The sequence below is a fragment of the Electrophorus electricus genome, chromosome 12 (genome assembly GCF_041902795.1).
Source record: "Electrophorus electricus isolate QZ-2024a chromosome 12, ASM4190279v1, whole genome shotgun sequence".
Lineage (NCBI taxonomy): Eukaryota > Metazoa > Chordata > Actinopteri > Gymnotiformes > Gymnotidae > Electrophorus > Electrophorus electricus.
The window spans coordinates 943,384-965,000 of record NC_137508.1 but is presented as its reverse complement, the minus strand read 5'-3'; the positions used below and the strand labels follow the sequence as shown (position 1 = coordinate 965,000).

At 41.8% G+C, this 21,617-nt stretch overlaps 2 protein-coding genes across 4 annotated transcripts in view; both read left to right on the top strand.

Annotated features, from left to right (window-relative positions):
- faah2a (fatty acid amide hydrolase 2a) overlaps positions 1–542 on the top strand; it is a 6,830-nt gene extending 6,288 nt beyond the window's left edge. The window contains exon 11 of the mRNA XM_027027461.3: positions 1–542. This exon is cut by the window's left edge and continues 143 nt beyond it. Coding sequence (XP_026883262.1) covers positions 1–87 — 87 coding nt within the window. The 3' untranslated portion in view covers positions 88–542.
- A 9,687-nt stretch (positions 543–10,229) lies between these two features.
- Positions 10,230–21,377, top strand: LOC113588328 (putative E3 ubiquitin-protein ligase HERC4). 3 transcript variants are annotated; one of them, XM_027027457.3, is made up of 23 exons: positions 10,231–10,813; positions 11,285–11,435; positions 11,630–11,712; positions 12,814–13,041; positions 13,424–13,515; positions 13,714–13,841; positions 14,109–14,260; positions 14,660–14,715; positions 15,031–15,131; positions 15,241–15,300; positions 15,386–15,488; positions 15,741–15,921; positions 16,027–16,178; positions 16,761–16,892; positions 17,013–17,111; positions 17,353–17,529; positions 17,704–17,844; positions 17,935–18,101; positions 18,373–18,439; positions 18,567–18,637; positions 19,109–19,292; positions 19,395–19,497; positions 20,340–21,377. In XM_027027457.3, the coding sequence occupies exons 1-23, from the start codon at positions 10,588–10,590 to the stop codon at positions 20,549–20,551; spliced, it is 3,066 nt and encodes a 1,021-aa protein (XP_026883258.2). In that variant the 5' UTR covers positions 10,231–10,587; the 3' UTR covers positions 20,552–21,377. The 3 variants fall into 3 exon arrangements, with proteins under 3 accessions (XP_081581120.1, XP_026883258.2, XP_081581121.1); XM_081724994.1 differs by lacking the exon at positions 16,761–16,892 and having other exon boundaries at positions 10,230–10,813; XM_081724995.1 differs by lacking the exon at positions 12,814–13,041.
- Positions 21,378–21,617: the final 240 nt, after the last annotated feature.

Sequence of the window (21,617 nt, the reverse complement as noted above, 5' to 3'; positions counted from 1 at the left end):
TTCGGAGGCTGGAGGGAGCCCGGCCACACAGCACAAGAGCCGACGAGCACCCTGAACGCCCCACGTTTCCATAGTGATACCACGTAAGCCCCCCACCCCCCCAGAAAACATAAGATAGATATATATATAATACTACAACCACTAACAATCGCTTGTTACCACAGCACAATTTTTGTTTATCTTTTACAAGTTGAGAGTCGTGTCCTCATTAAGAATGTGTTGAGAGTGTCCATCAGTGTAATGTAAACGGTCTTTATCTAACAAGTGGTGAACAGGCTCTAGCTGGCTAGTTTGGTGTAAATGAGGGATTGGGTGTAGTGTGAGTGTGTGGGGTGTCCCTCTCTGCGTTTCCCGCGCATGTTGTGATGCCACACCACTGCCATGTGGCTGTCCGCGCTGGAAGAGTCGCTGTTGGGTCGCTAATCACCTCACAGGATGGACGCATCTGCCTACCAGAGAGGATGCTGCCATTACATGATGAAGGTGTAACCCACCATGGACTGGCTGAGAATGCACTGAATAAAGTTGTTGTTTTAAAGTTGTCCAGTGCCACTGTTACGTTTGTGTTCATTCATGATTTAGACGAGACTGCGTCAAAGCACTGTAAAACTAAAACAGAATGTAGCTTCTACATGTACACCGGGGTACGTAGAAAAATCGTGTCAGAAGGACAGCTAGATCCAGACATGGATTGGAGAGATATTAAAACCTCTGAAAATAAAGACAAAATGTTTTGTAATATGTCAAAATATTTCATAAGTAAATTTGGTTAGATAAGCAATCATTGAAGAAGCTTATGAATTGTATTGATTTTGTGGATATCTGTCTGAATCAAATTCTCAAAATCCATTATACAGTAGTTAAGTTTTAATTCACACAAACAACACCATGGTTCTACTTTCTCTAGCCATCAAGCCTTTTTTAAAACCCTTGCTGTGGTTACCTTCTCCCACCCTGTGTGTTTCATAGAGCTCACCAATTCTCATTTGCATTGTTTTAATCTCTATAATTGTATTGAATAACTACTAAAACTAATGGATACCACTAACTACCAATACAATATATTCATCAGACTACTCTTGGGCGGGGGACATACAAACATGAGAATTGTTTTGAAGTGTGTTAGAGCATTAAATGCCTCATTGCTCTGTCACAGCATGAAATGTTTTGAAGATGTATGGTTCACTTAATCTTTGGATCAAGTACATATTTAATAGTATGACTGTGCATTCTGTTGGAAATCGAACCTGTGACCTTGGTCTTACTGACATGATGCTCTACCTGCTCAACCAGGGAAGCTGCAGGAACTGAAACACCTTGGTGAGAACACCAAGTTGGTTCTTCAGGGGACCACAAAGTATGTGAAGGATCTTTCACAAGTTGAAAAGACTCCAGACTTGCACACAAGTTCATGTAGCTTTTGAAATGAACTTACCAACTTGAATTTAAGTACTGACATTCAAGACAATAGCATAGTGTGAGGAATCTACTTGGCGAGAGTGAAGTCTCATCATGTCCACCCCAGTTTTGGACAGTGGAAGCAGCATAGTGGAGGGCAGGACCACACACTCAACAGGATGTCTCCTGCCTCTGGAAGAATGCCAGTTCCTGTCAAAGTCCAGCAAGTGTCGTAATTCCACTGATTGCAGTGTTAGTATCCCCTCCCTTGCTCACACATCTGGGCAGGAGAGCCTCAACTGTCTGCACTGCAGATCGAACAGAACAGTGACATAAGACTCAAGCAGTTTGAGAGGATCCGTACGCAGGTTTACTGGGAAGAGCAAAGGCAAACTCGGAGTCAAAAACAGGCTCAGGCCAAAGGTCACAAGTACATAGGCAAGGGACCAGGAGGACCAGTAATGTACCAACAGGCTTGGCACACAGGGACAGAGCGATGATCCACTGTGCTGACTGAGAGGGAGAGAGTGACGAGCAAGCCATTACAGTGGGTATTCTGGAGATGTCGCCCTCTGGTGGACAGCATGGCAAACTACAGCTGTGTCCAGAACAGTCATTTTTAAATGATCTCTGGCAGGAGTGGGTGGATGATCGGCCAACCGTGACACGTGGTAATTTAGAAATAAAACTTGTGATAGTTGTTTATATTATTGTTTTATTTTGTAGGATGCGCATAGCAGTAAATTGACATTTTTAATCCTTTTTTCCTCACCTCTTTATTATCTTTCCCCATTTTAGCTTTTCGTGAATTTGATTTTAAATACAAAAACATTATCACTGATTTTTAAGTCAGATCTCCCTTTTGACTCCTGAGACATTGAATACTCACGTTTACTGTGGTCTCTTGTACTACAGCCCAGAGGGTAATTACACTGAGAGCATCTCCTGTTGCTGGACACCACTACCATAACCTAGTAGTGCACGACACAGGAACAGGGTTTTATTCCGCTGTTCTGGGCATCCACATAGGACACAAGGTTCGAAGGTCGTGTGTACTGTGATCTCCCATCATCCACCCGTGCTTCTATCTCAGGCATGACTAACCGTGGCACAATTTCTTGCTTTGAAAATCAGGGTGAATTAGGTCCAACTCTTATTAGAATTAGTTCCTGCCAAAGATTAACTCTGCTGCAGAGTTTTCTGTTGATTGACCAATAATTTGAAAGCTCAACCAAACTCTTACTACTTTTCATTTCAACGTTATCTCCTGGGCTCTGAGTCCTCTCTGAGTCTGCACAGCCATTTAAAGATGCATGGAGTAATGCGTGACTATGTGAGCAAACCTATGTATTCTATGCATTAACCATTTCTGGTCTCTGCATGAATGAATAACATTTTTGCTGTCGAAGTTCAGGCAGAATGCACATGCACTCTTTTTTAGACACTCACACTGCAGTCTGGTCCTGACAGACCAGACGTGATACTTCACCAAAGTCACAATTTTTGCACCTAGGACAGACCACTAGATTAATGTCCTTCTAACCCTTTCGTGCTTGTTATTTCCTGAATGAGAGTGATGTAATGGTTTTGTAGCAATTTAAGTGCTTTTAATAAATTGTTAGTTACAGTTGGTAAATTGTATTGTGGCATCACCCTGATTAACAGGGAAAATGTATTCATTTTAATTCATGTGTTAATGATTAATAATTCAGTCTCAACTCACAAAAGTCTGCAATCCGATTATTTCTTGTCTACCAAACATTATAATATCACTCTTGGCTCACATACGTAATAACCAAGGTATGTTTACTGAGTCATCAGAGATAAGAGACACATGCACAACAATCAGAGACTAGGAATCTATTAATGACCAGGAGTGGCTAGTTCACTAGAATCATTGCTGACAAGCCTAATGACGTAAACCAGTAATAGGAGTGAATAATACAAACTAATGAAGGACAAGTAATGAACACAGTAATGCGACAATGGGCACTTATAAATAACAGGAGCACACATCACAATCTAGAGATTATATTAAAATCAGCAGACATTATTGGTGTGCTTTGGTTTGTCTCTTTGGATTATCATCTGGTTGGTTAAGGTAGGCTCTGAGTTCACTTACTTTTGTCTTAGATTCAAGGCTTGTTGTCTAAGCCTAGTTGTTAGTTGCTTGGTAGCAGTAATTACTCACTACAGGTGTAGTTTTGCCCTGACCTTAGGTGTGAATTGAGGGGCGGGCTCAGAACTTATTGAACTGAGTTAAAATAGGACGAGTCCACATGTGTCTGTAGCAGTAATCAACATCTGGAGGAGGTTTGGTGGTGTTCTCAATCAGTTTATCGACATCTCACCTACAGGACTTCACAAACTCAGCTAAGTATCTTCTCATATTATCTCAATCCTTTATCTCATACATCCACAAATCAAGCATCTGAAACGTGTTTCTCAATTCCTGTCCACATATCCCACAGATCTCCTCGACACAATCATAAACGTCTCAATCTCAGCAACCTCACTGACTCACAACGCTTCACACCATCACATATTGTGGTGGCAGGAGAGCTCTGGAACTGCCAATCTGCTGTCCAGAAGGCTGACTTCATCTCAGCATTAGCATCCCTCCACTTCCTACACTTCCTGGCTCTGACAGAAACATGGATCACCTCTGAGAACTCGGCGACTCTGGCTGCCCTGTCCTCTGCCTTTCCATTCACTCATTCTCCGAGGCGTCTCGGCAGGGGTGGTGGCACAGGTTTACTAATGTCTCCAGAGTGGCGTTTCACTCCACTTTCCTTCTCTACACTTTCCATCTCCTCTTTTGAATTTCATGCCATTACAGGATCTTTCCCCACCAAACTTCTTATCATTGTTATCTACTGCCCTCCAGGTTCCCTAGATCACTTCATTGATGAGCTCGACATCCTTCTGAGTCAATTCCCCATTGAAGGAAATCCACTCATTCTCCTTGGTGACTTCAACCTTCTATCAGACAAGCTACATTCCTCCTGCATCCTTCTGCTGTTGACAGCATTTGACCTCACCCTCAACCACTCTCCTCTGACTCACAAAGCGGGCAATGTTCTGGACCTGATCTTCACCCACACCACCACAACATCGGACATCAGTCACCCCCCTCCACCTCTCGGACCATCACTTTCTATCCTTCTCTCTCTCCCTTCCTTCTCTTTCCATCCAGTCCTCTCCAACATGTTCCTCCTTCCTCCGTCGCAATCTGCACTCCATAACTCCTTCTTCCCTTACTTCTACTATTGTGTCCACCCTTCCTCACCCTGACTCTCTGTCTTCTCTCTCTTTGGATACAGTTACAAATACTTTCATTTCTACACTCTCCTCCTCAATGAATCTCCTCAAGAGAACTAAGGACTGCAGAGAGACAGTAGAGGCAATCTCATGTAGATTCAGACCTCAGCTCATACTAGTCTCTCCTTTCCAAGTTCTCACTGGAAGTAACATCTGCAAAGTCATCCTACTACAGAGAGAAATTCGAATCATCATCATCTGGTCCACGCAAGCTCTTCACTATTTTTCTTCTCTCCCTAATCTTCCCCCTCCCCCTCCTTCCTCATCTCTTACTCCAGAGGATTTTATCACCTTCTTTGAGGAGAAGGTTGCAGCAGTCCGCCAGTTCTTTTCCACTGTTCCCACCCCTCCAACCAACGTGCATTCCCCAACATCCAACTCTCTGACTTCTTTTTCTCCTTTATCCACAGATGAAATTCTTCAACTCCTGACTTCCAGCAATCCGACTACATGTCCGCTGGATCCAATTCCTTCTGCTCTGTTGCAAACAATTGCAAGAAATCTGCTTCCTTTCATCTCTGTCATCATCAACAACTCCTTATCTTCTGGATACGTGCCTACTGCATTCAAAACCGCCAGGGTGGTACCAATCCTCATGAAGGCCAAACTTGACAGCTCCAGCGTTACCAACTACAGACCGGCATTACTTCTCTCTTTCCTCTCAAAAGCCCTTGAACAAGCAGTTTATAATAAATTGTCTCTTTTTCTCACCCAGAACCAGCTGCATGATGCCAATCAGTCTGGCTACAAACCGGCACATTCTACAGAAATGGGCCTCATAGCAGTGACTGAGAAACTTCATCCTGCTAAAGCTGCCAAACAGTCATCTGTTTTGATTCTTCTATACCTTTCAGCAGCCTTTGACACAGTGAACCACAACATTCTTCTCTCTGTTCTTTCCAGGCTTGGTGTGACTGGCTCTGCTTGGAGATGGTTTCAGGCCTATCTGGATGGACGGTCCTATCAGGTGACATGGAGAGGATCCACATCCAAACCGTGTAGACTCTCCACTGGTGTTCCACAAGGCTCAGTACTGGGCCCCCTTCTCTTCTCTTTGTAGACTCGTTCTCTTGGTGATGTAATATCTTCTCATGGTTTCTCCTACCACTGCTATGCCGATGACACTCAATTATTTCTTTCTTTTCCACCCTCTGACACGCAGGTCTCCAGACGCATCTCGACATGCTTGACTGACATTGCATCATGGATGACAGCCCACCACTTGAAGTTCAACACCAGTAAAACTGAGCTTCTGTTCATCCCAGGTACTCCCAAGCCTTACCATGACCTCACTGTTTCCTTTGAGAACTCCCTGGTATCACCATCCAAAGTGGCCCGTAGCCTGGGCATAACTTTGGACAACCAGTTGTCGTTCTGAACTTGTTTCTAATCTAACCCGGTCTTGCAGATTCCTCTTTTGTAACATACAAAGGATTCGACCCTTTCTTTCACAGGAAGCTACCCAGGTACTTGTGCAGTCTCTTGTGATCTCAAAGCTGGACTACTGCAACTCGTTACTTGCTGGTCTTCCTCTAAGAGCCATCAAACCTCTACAACTTGTCCAGAATGCAGCAGCACGACTGGTCTTCAATCTTCCGAAGTTCACACGTTACTCCACTGCTGCGCTCCCTTCATTGGCTCCCTGTAGCTGCACGCATCAGATTTAAAACCTTGATGCTTGCCTACAAAGCCAAAAATGGACCAGCCCCTTCATACATGAGGTCAATGGTCAAAGCCTGATCCATACCTCAAGTACTTCAAACCTCAAGTATGGCTCGGTTTGAAATACCATGCTTCAGGCCTCATGGAAGACAAGCATCAAGACCATTTTCTGTCCTGGCTCCAAGATGGTGGAATGAACTCCCACTTGCTGTCTGGACAGCAGAGTCCCTTGCAGTCTTCAAATGCAAACTGAAGACCCATCTATTTGCAGAATATTTAAAGGACAACTGACACTGCTCCCTTATTTACTGACTAATTTAATACTTATTGTAGGGCACTGTTTATGTTTTTTAACAAACTCTAGCACTTATTGTTTATAGCACTTATCATTGTTTAAGATAGACCTTATGTATTTTGCACTTCTAGGTATCAGCATTCATCCCTGTATTCTACAGTATTCTAGTTCATTGGTATGTTTAATTCTAACCTACTATACTGTACTTGGATATTTTCTATGAGTAAATGACAAAGCACTGTTGTAAGTCACTCTGGATAAAAGCGTCTGCTAAATGCTGTAAATGTAAATGTAAATGGTGGATTATTTGACATCATAGTAGATTAAATGGTGAGTTGATACTTTGTAAATCTGTGGGATGAGCAAAGTTATTTGCCCTGGTAGGAATTTAAGTCTAATGGAATTTATGGTCTTCCTTACTGTACCAAGGCTGGTTAGAGCCTCTCACCTGACCATCCACCAGTTTATGACCCATTAGGGAGAGGGGGTTGAGGGTTAGGAGCCAGGCAGTGTTGATAGCTGGAACATTTATGGCATTGTTGCTAATCCAAAAGGCACCAGTGTGTCCTAGGTCTGGTCTGTGGTCCAGGGGTGAAAGAGAGCGCCCCTCTTTGACGAGGTTACATCTTCATCAGAGGAATATTTTTTTAATCTATCTTCACTACCGTTTCATCGTAGCTGCCTTTGTTCTGACACAGCTTGACATGTGTTGAGAACATACCACAGAGTGTGAACCCTCCCACAGTGGCACTGCACTAGAGTTCCTGGTCCTAAACTCACACCAGGCTGGAATGAGGCAAAGCAGTTAAATGTTTACTGGTTCCAAATCTCTCAAATACACACCATGCTTTGCCTAGCTAGGAGACAGTAAAGAGACATGGCTGGTGCTAAGGAAAAGGACTAAAAAATTCAGCCCTGATCCTAATCTATAGTGCTTGACTAACTACCTAACAAAATACAGGTGCACACCTCCTTACCAAAAGATGATGCGTTATGGCTGTCATGGTGATATATACAGTTATTCCTACATTAACTACCTGAAAACTCCTGTGAGTAAACACTCATAACACTCAGACACTCAGCAACAGTTCTTTCTCCTTTTCTCAGAGTTTATTTTCTTGAAGCCTTCTTGAACATCTTCTAGGCACTGTACTAGGCATGACCACAGTAAGGTCAAGGGTCATTGATCCATTGTTCTACTATTCCATATTTACCATCCGTGGCTTTTTCCTCCTTAATAGATAAACATAAAATTAAAATTAAAAGATGATTAATTCTGATTAAAATTCTGATTATTTGTATTTATTTTGTGACTTGTCTAGACTATGTAACTGTTTATTCTACTAATGTGTTTGTTTAGGCTGTCAACTTTTGTCCAGAGGAGGATGGGCCCCCCTTTTGAGTCTTAGTACCTCTCAAGGTTTCTGTTAGACACTGGAGCCTTTCTGTCTTCAGGCACCGAACGCAAGGTCTCTGCCTATCAGCCATGACATGGCGGCTTGACTGCGAGCTGGTCGCCCGAGGTCATCCACTCTCTCTTCGTGTCTCCTTTACCCCTCTCTTTCTCTTTCTCTCTCTCTCTCTCTCTCTCTCTCTCTCCCTTTCTCTCTATAATCACAGGAGTGGCTCATGGCAGGCACAGGAACAGCTCGTGGCTCGTTCATGCAGAGAACATCTAATCTTTACTAACCTTGTCTCTTTCCTTTCTACGTAGACCCTTAGAACATGCCTCACTTTTCCCCATCATCCTGTAGATTTAGATAGTAGATATAGGACACATATATACTCTGTACTTTCCTCAATAAAGTGGAACTCTCTTGATTCACTACCTTGGGGTCAATGTCTCTTGACTTCCCCGGATTGATCTGGCTACAGAGGACGGAGGGCAGAGGGGAACTTAGAGGAGATCGAACCTGAAGGACTGGTCACTTTGGACCAGATTCTAACAGTTTCTTCCTCGTGCTCTAGTGAGCTTTTCTTTGCCACTGTCACCTTTGGCTTGCTTACTAGGGGCTTGGACTCAGACATTTGTAAAGCGGCTTTGTGACAACATCTGTTGTAAAAAGTGCTTTATAAATAAATTTCATTAATTCATTCAACTTACTGGAGGGTGTGTGTGATGTGTGATCAGTTAATCACAAAGCAACACTTGGACCATCCTGCAGCTGACATGCTAATAAATACAAACGAGTAACACACAGTATTTACTGCTTCCTGGTGGTTTTGTTTTTTTTCCCTCTAATCTACTGAGTAACTTGATTCCCTTTTATGATCCATGCATGCATGGATATTCTCAGTACTTTAATGTGGAAACTAGTTAGCCCTATTTAAGTTATACACACGTACACACAGGTACACACAATGTGGTTAGCACTGAGCATAGCAAAAAAACATTTGTTGACTAATTTACAAAAGAATAACCTACTTATAGCAAGATTAGCAAGCCAAAAGAAATATATCTGTAACATTAAAGATCATTCACATTTTCAGACACCACAACCAACCATTTTTGCAGGAAAAAGAAGTTATTCTCTCAAGAGTAATGCTGGAGTGTTTTTATACATGATACTGACACGGGCAGATGTAACCCTCCCAAAAGTTGTTTTATTTATACAGGACTTATTTGTTTGTAGGTGTGAACTGTATTGCAGTGCATATGCAGTTTGTTATGAGGAAAAAGATCTATATTGGGTAATCACGTTAAACAGCACTTTAAACATCTTGTAGGAGGATTGTTGGGTCCTTTAACAATTTTTTAGCAGGTGTTAGATATGCGTGCATCTGTATGTGTGCTCTGGTTTGTTTGTGTCTTTATTACAGGTTCGTGCCAGGTCTTGTGAGGGAGTTCCCTTCCACACTGGAGCCCAGTCCCATCATGCTTGGACCACTAACCTGCCGGCTCACCAGAGAAAAGGAGGAAGAGGAAGAGGAAGAGAGGCTGGCTGTGTCGAGAAGGAGTCTCGTGTGGTAGTGTTTGCAGAGCGCACTTTTGTAACTCAGTGTATGACCTTGTTCTGCCCCTGGATCTCAAGTTAAATGTCCTCTCTCAGTGACATGCTCTGGATCTCGAGTTAAATGTGCTCTCTCTGTGAGATGCTCTGGATCTCAAGTTAAATGTCCTCTCCCGGTGAGATGCTCTGGATCTCGAGTTAAATGTGCTCTCTCCGTGAGATGCTCTGGCTCTTGAGTTAAATGTCCTCTCCCGGTGAGATGCTCTGGATCTCCCCCATACTGATTTCGTCTGTTGTCTTTCCACTCACTAATCGCTTGCCTTCATCACATCATGTTTTAGTTTCTCCTGTGTGTGTTATGGATTCACATGCATAGACTGAGTTGTAACACATACATTTTAATCACGTTTTAAAATTGACATAATTTCACAATAACAAACACAAGCATTATTTTTTTATTCATTTATTTCCACGCATTTTAGTAATTTTATAGGAGGGTTACTTGTCATGTATTTTATCCTATACATAGCTGAAACTGGATGCACTCACATTCACGAAAACACATATTAAACAGTCTAAAATGAAACCGCCTAAATTATTCACTAAGTTGAGAGTTTACCAACGCCTAGCCGAGATGGTTGGTGCTCCGTTGGGTTGTGAGAAGTTTACCAACGCCTAGCCGAGATAGCTAGACAGAAGTATTAATGTCTTTATACTAGAGAAGTTAGCATTTGTGAGTCTATTTTCTGCTCACTTGCTAGTTTAGTGAATGTTAAGAGGCTCGGTCCAACTATCCTGCTCACTTGCTCGTTTCGTTTGTGTCATTAAGCCCGCTTCAGCGTCATGCACCCGTCAGTCGCGCCCACACGCCCGTGCGCCAGTGTCGGTCCCCGTGCGCGTCGCTGCTCTGGTGTTGCGGTCTGCGTGGCTGATTAGAGCGCACTTGTGTCGGGCATCATTATGTTCTGCTGGGGAGACACTTCTAAGGGCCAGCTGGGGGTGCTTGGCGCCGCTGGACGCGTGAGTGCGCCGACGTTCGTCCACTTGTTCCCCGAGCCCGTTGTGAGCGTGGCGTGTGGAGAGCACCACACGTTATTCCTCGCGCTAAGCGGTCGTGTGATGTCCTGCGGGCGAAACTCCAAGGGACAACTCGGAAGAGCGAAAAGTAAAGACACTAAATTCCCAGGTAACGCACTTGGTCTTTGCAATAACGTTTGTAAAGTTTGTAATGAATTGTATATCAGTGTCTGTGTTATATTGCGCCACAGTAGCCCGTGTGTCACGGCACAGCAATATTCCCCGAAAACGTTAGGTTTCGCTTTCTTTTCTCCGGTTCTGGGGCGGGCAGGGCTACGTGTTAATGAATGTTTGCTATTTCTTGTTGGCCTATTCTTAGAAATATGCTTTGTTAATGTTTTTTATTCATCAGTAAATATAATTCTTAGGTCTGTTGTTTGTATAGTCACGAATCCATCCTATAACATCAAAAACAATAATAATAGATGTAATATATTCTTTTTTCTATTTTTTATATACAAAAATGTTTTTAAAAGTTAGCCTTATGTTATGTTTTATATTCCAGTATTTATTTATTTTTGTTGCTGTTAGCAGTTGACAAAGAGGCAAGTTGTCTCTCTCTGTGTGTGTTTGTCTGTAGTTATCGAAGGTCTGGGAGGGGTGGAAGCAGTGGCTTGTGGTCAGGAACACAGCCTGGCTCTGTGTGAGTCTGGACAGGTGTTCTCCTGGGGTGGTGGAGAGGAAGGTCAGCTGGGGGTCATCAGCTCTGTGGCAAAATGTACCAAACCAGAGTAAGACATGCAATAAACACGCAAGACAGAAGCTATTTTACAGATCGATCCTCTTTATGGTTAAACCGACATGTCAGGCATCCGTTCACTTGCTAAAGCTTAACATCTGAAGATATCGAAACCTTAAGCATCCTTTGAGACTAAAGTTTCACTATTCATTTCTTAGAGCTAATGCATACACAATTTCTTCCCAGACTGATTCAGATACCATCGCCCTTACCAATACCTGTTGTGCAGGTTGCTTGTGGTCACTTTCATTCCTTGGCTCTAACAAAAGGTGAGTACAGGTGAAGATACAGGTAACCAATAGCAGTCATAAGAGTCAGGTACAGGTAACCAATAGCAGTCATAAGAGTCAGGTACAGGTAACCAATAGCAGTCATAAGAGTCAGGTACAGGTAACCAATAGCAGTCATAAGAGTACAGGTACAGGTAACCAATAGCAGTCATAAGAGTCAGGTACAGGTAACCAATAGCAGTCATAAGAGTACAGGCACAGGTAACCAATAGCAGTCATAAGAGTCAGGTACAGGTGACCAATAGCAGTCATAAGAGTCAGGTACAGGTAACCAATAGCAGTCATAAGAGTACAGGTACAGGTAACCAATAGCAGTCATAAGAGTCAGGTACAGGTAACCAATAGCAGTCATAAGAGTCAGGTACAGGTAACCAATAGCAGTCATGAGTCAGGTACAGGTAACCAATAGCAGTCATAAGAGTCAGGTACAGGTAACCAATAGCAGTCATAAGAGTCAGGTACAGGTGACCAATAGCAGTCATAAGAGTCAGGTACAGGTAATTACAATCATAAGAGCATATGAATTTGAATTTGCACTTGTCTCTCTTCTACCAATTCTTTTTTTTTTTTTTACAAATTATTGGCTTACTATTATCAGCTACAGGAAGGCAGAAAAATAACCAGTTATGATTCTGTGAGGAGTGAAAGACATAGGCGCGCACAAACATTTATCGGTTATCAGAGACAGTTATCCAGGTGGGATGGCTGGAGCCTGGTATGATCCTCAGAGCACTTCTCTGAGTGTTTACGCAGTTTGTAGATAGTCAGGCAAACTCAGCAACTCTGGGGGCCGCGGTTACTGAAAAACAAAATGTACAATTTGAGTTACTAAGTCATTAAAGTTGTGTACCAATTACTGTTAAAATTCTTATTTCTTACATTTCAGACAACGTAGTATATAAACACAGTACAATTCCAGGTGTTGAATAAACCCTTGTTGTGTTTTTTTGTGTGTCCAGATGAGCCTAAGTTATCATTGTAGGTGTCGGGTCAGTACTTGGGATGTTGCTTTGTTGAATAAACAATACTGATAAAGCCAGAGTCACCTAACTCAAAAAACCCTCCAAAATTGTCTTAAAGGAGGAGAGGTGTTTGCTTGGGGCCAGAATAAATATGGCCAGCTGGGGCTGGGAAAAGCAATCACCATGCAGGCCACCCCCGCTCTGGTGCGGGCGCTCACAGGGGTCCCAGTCACTCGGGTTGCGGCTGGTGGGGCGCACACGCTGGCCCTTGCTCTCCCAGCTCGGGTCTTCTGCTGTGGGGCAAACAGCGCTGGACAACTGGGTTTGAAAAGGACTGATGAAAAAGGTACCGTGCGATTTGCTGGATTTGGGACGAACGCAACATTTTAAGTCCATTGTGAATGTGCCTTTGATATGGTTGTACTTAAAGTGACAGCTTGACTAAGAAAAGCTCCAGATGACACCGTGTCAGTTGACTGAGTGTTTTTGGTGGTCCGAGGTCGACCAGAGGAGGATGTGCCCCCCCTTTGAGTCTTGGTTCCTCTCCAGGTTTCTTCCTCGTGCTCTAGGGAGTTTTTCCTCGCCACTGTCACCCATGGCTTGCTCACTGGGGGCTTGGACCTGGACATTTGTAAAGCTGCTTTGTGAAACCATCTGTTGTAAAAAGTCAATTAGTGTCTTTAGCCAGCTTTTGTTTTGGCATTCTAATGTTGTGTTTTATGCAATAGGCCGCTTCTCAGTGTGCGCTGTTCCAGCTTTGAGGAACATGGCAATCACCTCCATCAGCTGTGGGGCAGAGCACACCGCTGTCCTCACCAAGGTACACCAAAAGAGACAAGGACAGAGAGCAAAGCTTTACTGAAATTGTCCTTTGATTCTCTTTTCTCACTCATAATATTTGCTACACTAACATGTACGCAACTAATTTTTTTGTGTATGTGTGCTCTTGATATGCCTGTGTAGTCCACATATCAGCCATCATATCATGCATATCCTGAAAGCTGGTTATTGTTTTTAGGCTGGAGAAGTCTACACATTTGGAGATGGAGCACATGGCCAACTTGGCCACAACTCCACTGATAAAGAGCTTCTGCCCAGGAAAGTTAAGGGCATTGATGCTCCAGCTAAAGAAGTAACCTGTGGCAGGTAAGACCAATAAACAGAGGACATATATTTAGTCTCTTTCACATCAGTGTTTCATATGTTGGAGAATAAGTAAGGAAGCAGTAAAGAATTTATTAAAGATTATATAGCTTTGTTGATGGGGTGGTCCTATGCTCAAATGTCATTATTATACTAATATATAATATATATTGACCTGCACTGCAAAGTCTCTTTGCTCATTTTTGCTTGACTGTACAGCACTATCTGACAAACCTGACTAACTGATTCTTTTTCAATCCATGACACCAGCCATCACACTCTGGTTCTAACAGCATCTGGTATCCTCCTGGCATTTGGGCGTGGAGTCAAAGGTCAGATGGAGAACGGTTGCACAGAGGATGGCCTGCAGCCTATAAAACTGGAAGGATCCTGGAACAAGCTGGCGGCTGCCAAGCATGCAGGTGCAGATGATTCTCCTCTAGAACATGTACGGGATTAAAGCTACTGCATGAACTGTTCCAGCGCTTCCTTACTGCTACCAGACTTGGCATCAAAAAGAGTAACTCCAAACAGCCCTTCATCTAAATCTTTGTCCAAGCCTGTCCATCCTAAGACATGCATGTTCACAGCGGTTAGCCTACTCTTTTTTGTTGTGTTCACATGCAAAATATCTGACCGGTGGAGAGGACTTCTTCCTTGTAAAGAAGATTCCTGACTGGTTAATAGTTGGACCATATTATGTTTATTAGCTGGTGATTACAGCTAAATTAGCTAGACTGCTCAGAATCTAAAGGCACTTTAAGTTACTTACTTCAATAATCAATATATTGTCATCATTAAATATACTTTGATTTACGTAGAAATAAAAATATCCTCTGGATGGAGCTCCAACTTCCTGTTCTTCCCCCCTCCCAAGGTAAACATTGTCTGTACTCTTTGTCTCATAGTACTTTTTTGGACAACTGAAACTGATCCAAGAAAAGACAAATTCTGGGTTCTGAGCTACTTAAACAAACAAAAAAAAACAACAGGCAGTCAAGCTGAATTTAAACTTTGAGTGGTGTATTTATTATTTAGTTATTAGTGTCCTGGAGCAATTTAGATTAAGATTGTTATAGCTTTACTTGCTGATGAGTGTTCAATATATAATGGGTTAACACGATCATTCTTAAATAACTGCAAACATGATTTAATATTAATAAAAAAAAAATTATTGTTTATATCTGTTTAGACCTCTGTTCTTGGAGAGTCAATTGGAAAACTAGACCAAGCCCAAGTGCAAACATGGCTTTCATTGTCAGAGAAAGACTTTAACCTAGAAGAAGCTAAAAGGTATGAAGAATCTGTCTTGGGTTCAGCCTTCAATTATACTAATGCATCCAACATACCAAATCTGAATGAATCTTGACGTATGCCTTTTCATTCTATATTTATGCCACAGGGAGATTTGCCTGAATTTTTCAACAAGTTCAAACCTCGTCGCCTGTTTCATGAAGGACTGGTAAATCTATTCATATTTGTACATAATACCAAGATCAGTTTATTTCACTGTATCTGAGGTATTTTGACTGTATATTTTTCCATAGTGGGGCAAGCAGTGGACGCGTGCCAGGCATGATTCAGGTTGATTTGAATGCTGCCAGCCAGACCTTTGACAAGCTCCTGATAGTTCCTTGGATCAAGAAAGCAGCTGAGTTTTAAAGCCTGAGCTTTTATATAAAACTGCACATCAACATGTCAAGTCATGTATTTGAAGAGGGTAGTGACAGTTATTGTACAAGGGTAGCTATTGGTTTGTGGTCATTGTGCCAAAAACATTAATGCACAAAGACCTTTATGAGATGGTAGAGGTAATTAAGATTGTCTCAGTTGTATTATGGTCTTATTCTTATAGCCATCTACAGATGAGTCTAATTTTTGTGTTTATTCTTTCATTACTAGATGAACATTATTCCACTTGTGCACAACCTTTTATATGCTGCACCGTTTATGAGGTGTCCAGAGGTCTTCTTGCTGCTGCCCACCTGCCCTATTCTTCATGAAGACCACAATGCCATCAATCTGGTGCTGCCATTAGCTGTAGCCATCACAAACCTCAATGAGTCTGCCACGAAAACCTTACGTAAGATCAAGAGGCTGTTTCTCACAGACAGACTACCTAAAATCACTTCTTACACCCAATGGGCATTTCCGTATCGGTCTCCGATCTTTCCCCTGTGTCGCGCAGAGGAACACTGGTGTTCCATGGAAGCCCCTATGATGACCAAGCACATCTGTATGTGGAAGCAGGCGCTTGCCTTTCTCCTGAAGTCCATGGTGTGGTTAAACTACACCCCTGGGGTGAATGCTGTGTTGGAAGTTCTCAAGTGCCTTTATAAGGTCAGTATGAAGCTCTGGTCAGTGTTCCTAAAATACACAGACAGCCATACAACAGTACAGCATGTTGGAATCCACTCATTGGATATGCTAGTGCTTGCAAACAGGCATTTTCATGCTATCTTGTTGTTTTTAAGCATTGCAACCAAAAGCTTCCTGTTGGGGGATCCCAAATAGGATAGTTGGAGGCTGATTCTACACGTGCATCAGTTAGTATTTGGCTTTGATTATACCATGAGAGCTTCCAGGGATACGAGTGATTAATTTTATTTAAAAATATTTTATTTTGCTTTACTAAGACTTCGTGAATGACCGATCTAAAAGGTAGTGCTTCCAATTAACATTTATCTGGTATATGTAGTACTAGACAGTTAATGAAAACCAAACTGACTTCAGAAACCTTTGACAGCGTGATGAGGCGAGTGGAAAAGGGCAGGGTGTACATGCAAAAACAAACCCACCAAGGCACATGGAGAGAGGGAAGAGGGAGAGTCTGTTACCAGATTTAACTGAATACTACAACAACAGATGAATGCTGATCTGTGTGTTCATTTGTGTTAATGTTGATGTGTGTTCATTTCAAAGGCCAACAAAAAGGCCCAGCACCAGAGGAAGGTTGCATTCAGTGAGTTCTACATAGAAGAAATCGGCAACACCCCTCTGTTACTCCAAAAGGACGTTACTCTCTGGCGACAGATTAACTGGGGTCTGGTGCAGGTGAAATAGCAAAGAGCTCAGAGGGACGAACACGTAATATTTGAATGGAGACTCAAGTAGATTTAGTGCTTATTATGACTTACTTATTTTTATATTTACCAATTTCTTATGCCTGAAAAGGAAGTGGAAGGAACGTGTGTCCTTTTTTGCCGGTACCCATTCCTACTGGACTTGCAGAGCAAAATCAACGTTTTCAACTATGTTGCTGACATAACAAAGGTATTCTTCTAATTACACAACAAAAATAACAAGGTCTTGTATGAAGTACGTTTATTTAGTCAAAAACAAATCATCCTGACTTTAGATATATTTCAGATATATCATATTAAGATGACCTATTTTCTACAGTTTATTTTCAGTCACAGAAAAATAGACACAGAAAAATACACAGAAAAGACACAGAAAAATAGCTTAATTAAAATAGCTTAATTAAATGATCTTAATTAAATGAATGTTTCAGGTGATGCATCAGGTGATCCATGAGAGTGTGAGGGATGGGGGGTTTCCCCAGTACACGCTTACCGGCGAAACCCCCACACCCGTCCTCCAGCTGAAGCTGAGACGCACAGCGCTACTGGAGGACACGTTCAGGCAGCTGTCCTCCACGGACCATTACAACTTCAGGAAAGAGCTGTTGGTGAGGGGGGGCACTCGCTTGTAGGCGGTTAAAGCAGCACTCCCTCCAAAATGTTATCACTGTCGAAAGTGGGAATGAGTTTGCGTTACTGCTTGTTCCTTCACACAGGGCAATGAACTGCTCATGGAGTTGCTTTGTGAGGTCTGTCCAATCACCACCTCTCTCTACTCTCAGGTGCAGTTTGCAGAGGATTCCAAACTTACAGATGTCAACAAAAGAGATTTCTTCCTCCATGCCTTTACTGAGCTTGTAGACCCCGATTCTAGGATGTTCATCTACAACGACACCCAAACACTGGTCTGGTTTCCTGCCAAGGTAGAAAGTACATCATAAAGCCACATCCTCAATCTGTTCTGTATTCTCAGTGATCCCTTTAGAAAACTGTGTGCTGTTTGATTCTTTCAGCCAAACATTGAGTCAAAGAGGTACTTCTTGCTTGGGATCCTGTGTGGCATGGCCCTTTACAACGGAACCATAGTGCACATGCCTTTTCCACTGGCTATGTTTAAGAAGCTGGTGAACGCGAAAGCCAATCTGGAGGATTTGATGGAGTTCAGTCCCGTACTGGGCGAGTAAGGCTCAAATTTTACCAGGTTCACAAGTGGCTGAAATAAACGTGATTACCTAATTATCGATTTCATTTTTGAATCATTTGTGGAGTATTTGATGTGTGAGGGTAGTTGGGTTTGAACTGTTCAGACATGTATAAATGGGTTAGGACATTAGAGGACTGAGACTATAGAGGACTGAACAATCTGTGGCTAGATTGTAGTTTTTCCCCTGCTGTTACTTCCTTCTTTGTAGTATGTGAACAAATCCTTTGCGATTGATTTTGTTTGCCAGGAGATTGCGAGACCTTCTGCATGACTACACCAATGATGACGCTGAGAAAATGGAGCTCACTTTCCATGTATGAGACCACCCAATCAAGTTACACAAAGCATCTGGCTAAACAAGCAATATTTGCTCACTTCACCCTGTGTCTTGTATCTAGTAATGCATGATAATCTTAAGGTATTTCTTCACCCAATCCCCAGGTGAGCTGGGATGGAGCTGATGTGGAGTTGGTTCCTCAGGGAAAAGAAAAACTGGTGACCAGTGCTAACAAGTACGTTTTCTCCAAAGCTGCCGCCAGTGTATACCACTGTTAGGAGTATTTCACAAATATACAAAATTGTGAAATCTGCCCTTGGAGTATATGACTAGATTCAGATATCAAATATTTGTCTGTAAAGCATGCTTGAGTTTAAGAAAGGCACTGTATAAATGTACCTAATAATAATAATAATAATAATATTACTCAATACCTGTCAGTTAGGGTAATACTATACCTGAGTAGTGGCTTATTGTTCCTGATCAGCTTCCTGTCGCCTGATCTACAAACTCTGTTTGCACAATATTAATGTATTTAATGTATGTAGTGTAGGGCAGTGGTAGCTCAGTGGTTAAGGTACTTGACTTGTAACTGTAACTGTAACTGTAAGTTGCTTTGGATAAAAGTGTCAGCTAAATGCCATTATTGTACTGGCTAAAGTATTGGCTACATTCTCCTTTATTCCAACCTGACTTATTCCAACAGAAAGGAGTTTGTGAACGCCTACGTGGATTACATCCTGAACAAGTCCGTGGAGAAGGTGTTTGAGGAGTTCCAGAGGGGCTTCTACAAAGTGTGTGACCGGGACGTGGTGGGGTTCTTCCAGCCCGAGGAGCTGAGAGGAGTGTTGGTGGGGTCAGAGGACTACGACTGGGACACGTTCAAGAAGGTGGGAAGTACTCGCATGGACTTATGTGACTTTGTCATAATATAGTGGGAGAGTCACATGTTGGGTGTGTTGAATGTTCAACTACTGTATTGTGGAATTTAGAACACAGTTTATTCTGGAATGTTCCACGAGAAACACCCGACCATCGTCACTTTCTGGGAGGTGTTTGAAGAGCTGACAGACAAACAAAAGAAAGCCTTCCTCTGTGAGTGTTTCATGTTTGTTCTCACATTTTGGTTGCTTAGTGTGATTCCATAAGTAGGCCGTGCTCTGAAAAATCAGTACTATTGCAATCATATTAAAAGGAAAATTCACCCTATTTCAGATTAAATGTTTTCTAAGTATTTATTGGACAATTTCAAGGCCCCTCAATTTTTACATGAATCGCTTAAATACATTCATAAAGATAATTCTAATAAAACTGTTGCTTAATGAAAAAGTGTGAAAATAAACTCTTACGTTTGCTCTCAGTAGAAAATTCCCTAACCATCAAAGATGAACCCCAAGTTGCTCAGGGCCAGATGAGTAACAGAGTAAAGAACACAAACGTTCTCATCAAGTTCTCTGATGCAAACTCCTGTTTTACAAACCAAACAATAAAAGCCCAGAACTATGAACCGTGAAGAAGAGAATGGACTGAATCAAAAGAACATGCTGATTACTTGACTGACTTATTTTCTTAAATATGTTTAGAGTAAATTAACACTAACCCATCAGTTAGCACATGCAGAGAGAAAAAAATCATCCAGCTGTTGTTGATGATGAAAAAACAAAAATAAATCTCGAAACTTCATATATTGATACAAAAACAATATGTGAACACATCTAACAGTTATAAAATGTGATTTGGAGTGAAGTATTTAGAGTACTGAGCAAAAAATGAGTCGCCTCCCTGTGCGGGCCTATCTGTAGTGCAGGCACAGTGCTCACGTTTACATTCAACAGTCAACCCTGAGACATGTTAACTGAATTCTCCTTATTCTGTATGCTACTGCCATTTGAAGCCAACACTGGCAGTTCTTCTGTCCCTATCTCCGTTTTGTTCAGTGTTCTTGACGGGCTGCGATCGCGTACCCATCCAAGGAATGGTGCACGTGAGGATGACTGTGTCTCCCTTACTCAACTCCACCCAGGACCACCTTCCGGAGTCACTCACCTGCCACTCCATTCTGATGCTCCCTCCGTATGAGACCAGGTTGCAGCAGGAGACCAAGCTTGCCATGGCGCTAAACCACAACAGAGGCTTTTGGAAAGAATAGATGGTTGTTGGTGAACTGAGCTGTGAAGGGTTCAGTCGGTTAAGGCATTTTTACAGCAGATGCGGTAACCAGGTCACGGGCAACATGCTCCTGTGTTAATCAGTATAACCTTTAACACCACTCGCGTGGCACAGCAGCGGCAATGGTTGAATGTTTGTGGCAAGAGAAAAAAGCATGCTTTGGATATATTTTCTGTACTTTCTACCTAGAAGCAGAGATGGGTAGAGAACTCTAGTAAAAGCAGTTAATTTAAAATAATAATTACTAAAGCAGAAGTAAAAGTAGTTATTTTCATTATTATTTAAGCAACTTAAGTAATAGTAATATGTTAAAAAGGCTAGTTAAGTAGCGAGTTACTTCATTAGAACTTATTTAATAACACAAGGCAACAATGTGTGTGTGTCCCACAAACTAAAAAAGTCTTCATAGTTCTTTTACGCTAAATTCAAGTCTGTTTTAAAGTTTTAAAGATGTTTCTTTCAGTCATGGTTTTTAAGTGAATTTTACATCAAGTATATGTTACTTATTCATATATAAGTGTTATTACAATTAAAACATGTACAATCTTGAACATCCCTCTAAGTGGCCTGTAAAAGCTTTCCAACAGATGGGCTCCACTTTCTTTGGTACCAATTTTCCATAACAATATATTAGTATAATCGGTTGTAAATTATTTGTCCTGTCTTACAGATGTCTGCTAAATGCCATACATGTAGATGCAAATATAAAGGAACTAAATAAATATATGGTTAATAGGGAAATTCTGAAAACACGTTTGTATTCAGCATGCTTAAAGAATACTTAATAAATAGCTGTTTTTCTTTGACCTACTTAGTTTGTGTGTTATGTTTAACCTACATGAGGTTTTGTATATCAGTATATAAAATCAATTATAAACATTAATTTTTATGTCCATGAAACCTTCATATAATCTTCAAAATATGCCTCAGTATGGCGTGTGCATTTCATGCACACCATGAGTTCACTTCAGCTGCTGCATTTATTTTTCATCTGAAAATGTAGAAGTTATTTTAAAATGTAACGGAAGGAATGTTGATGAATATAA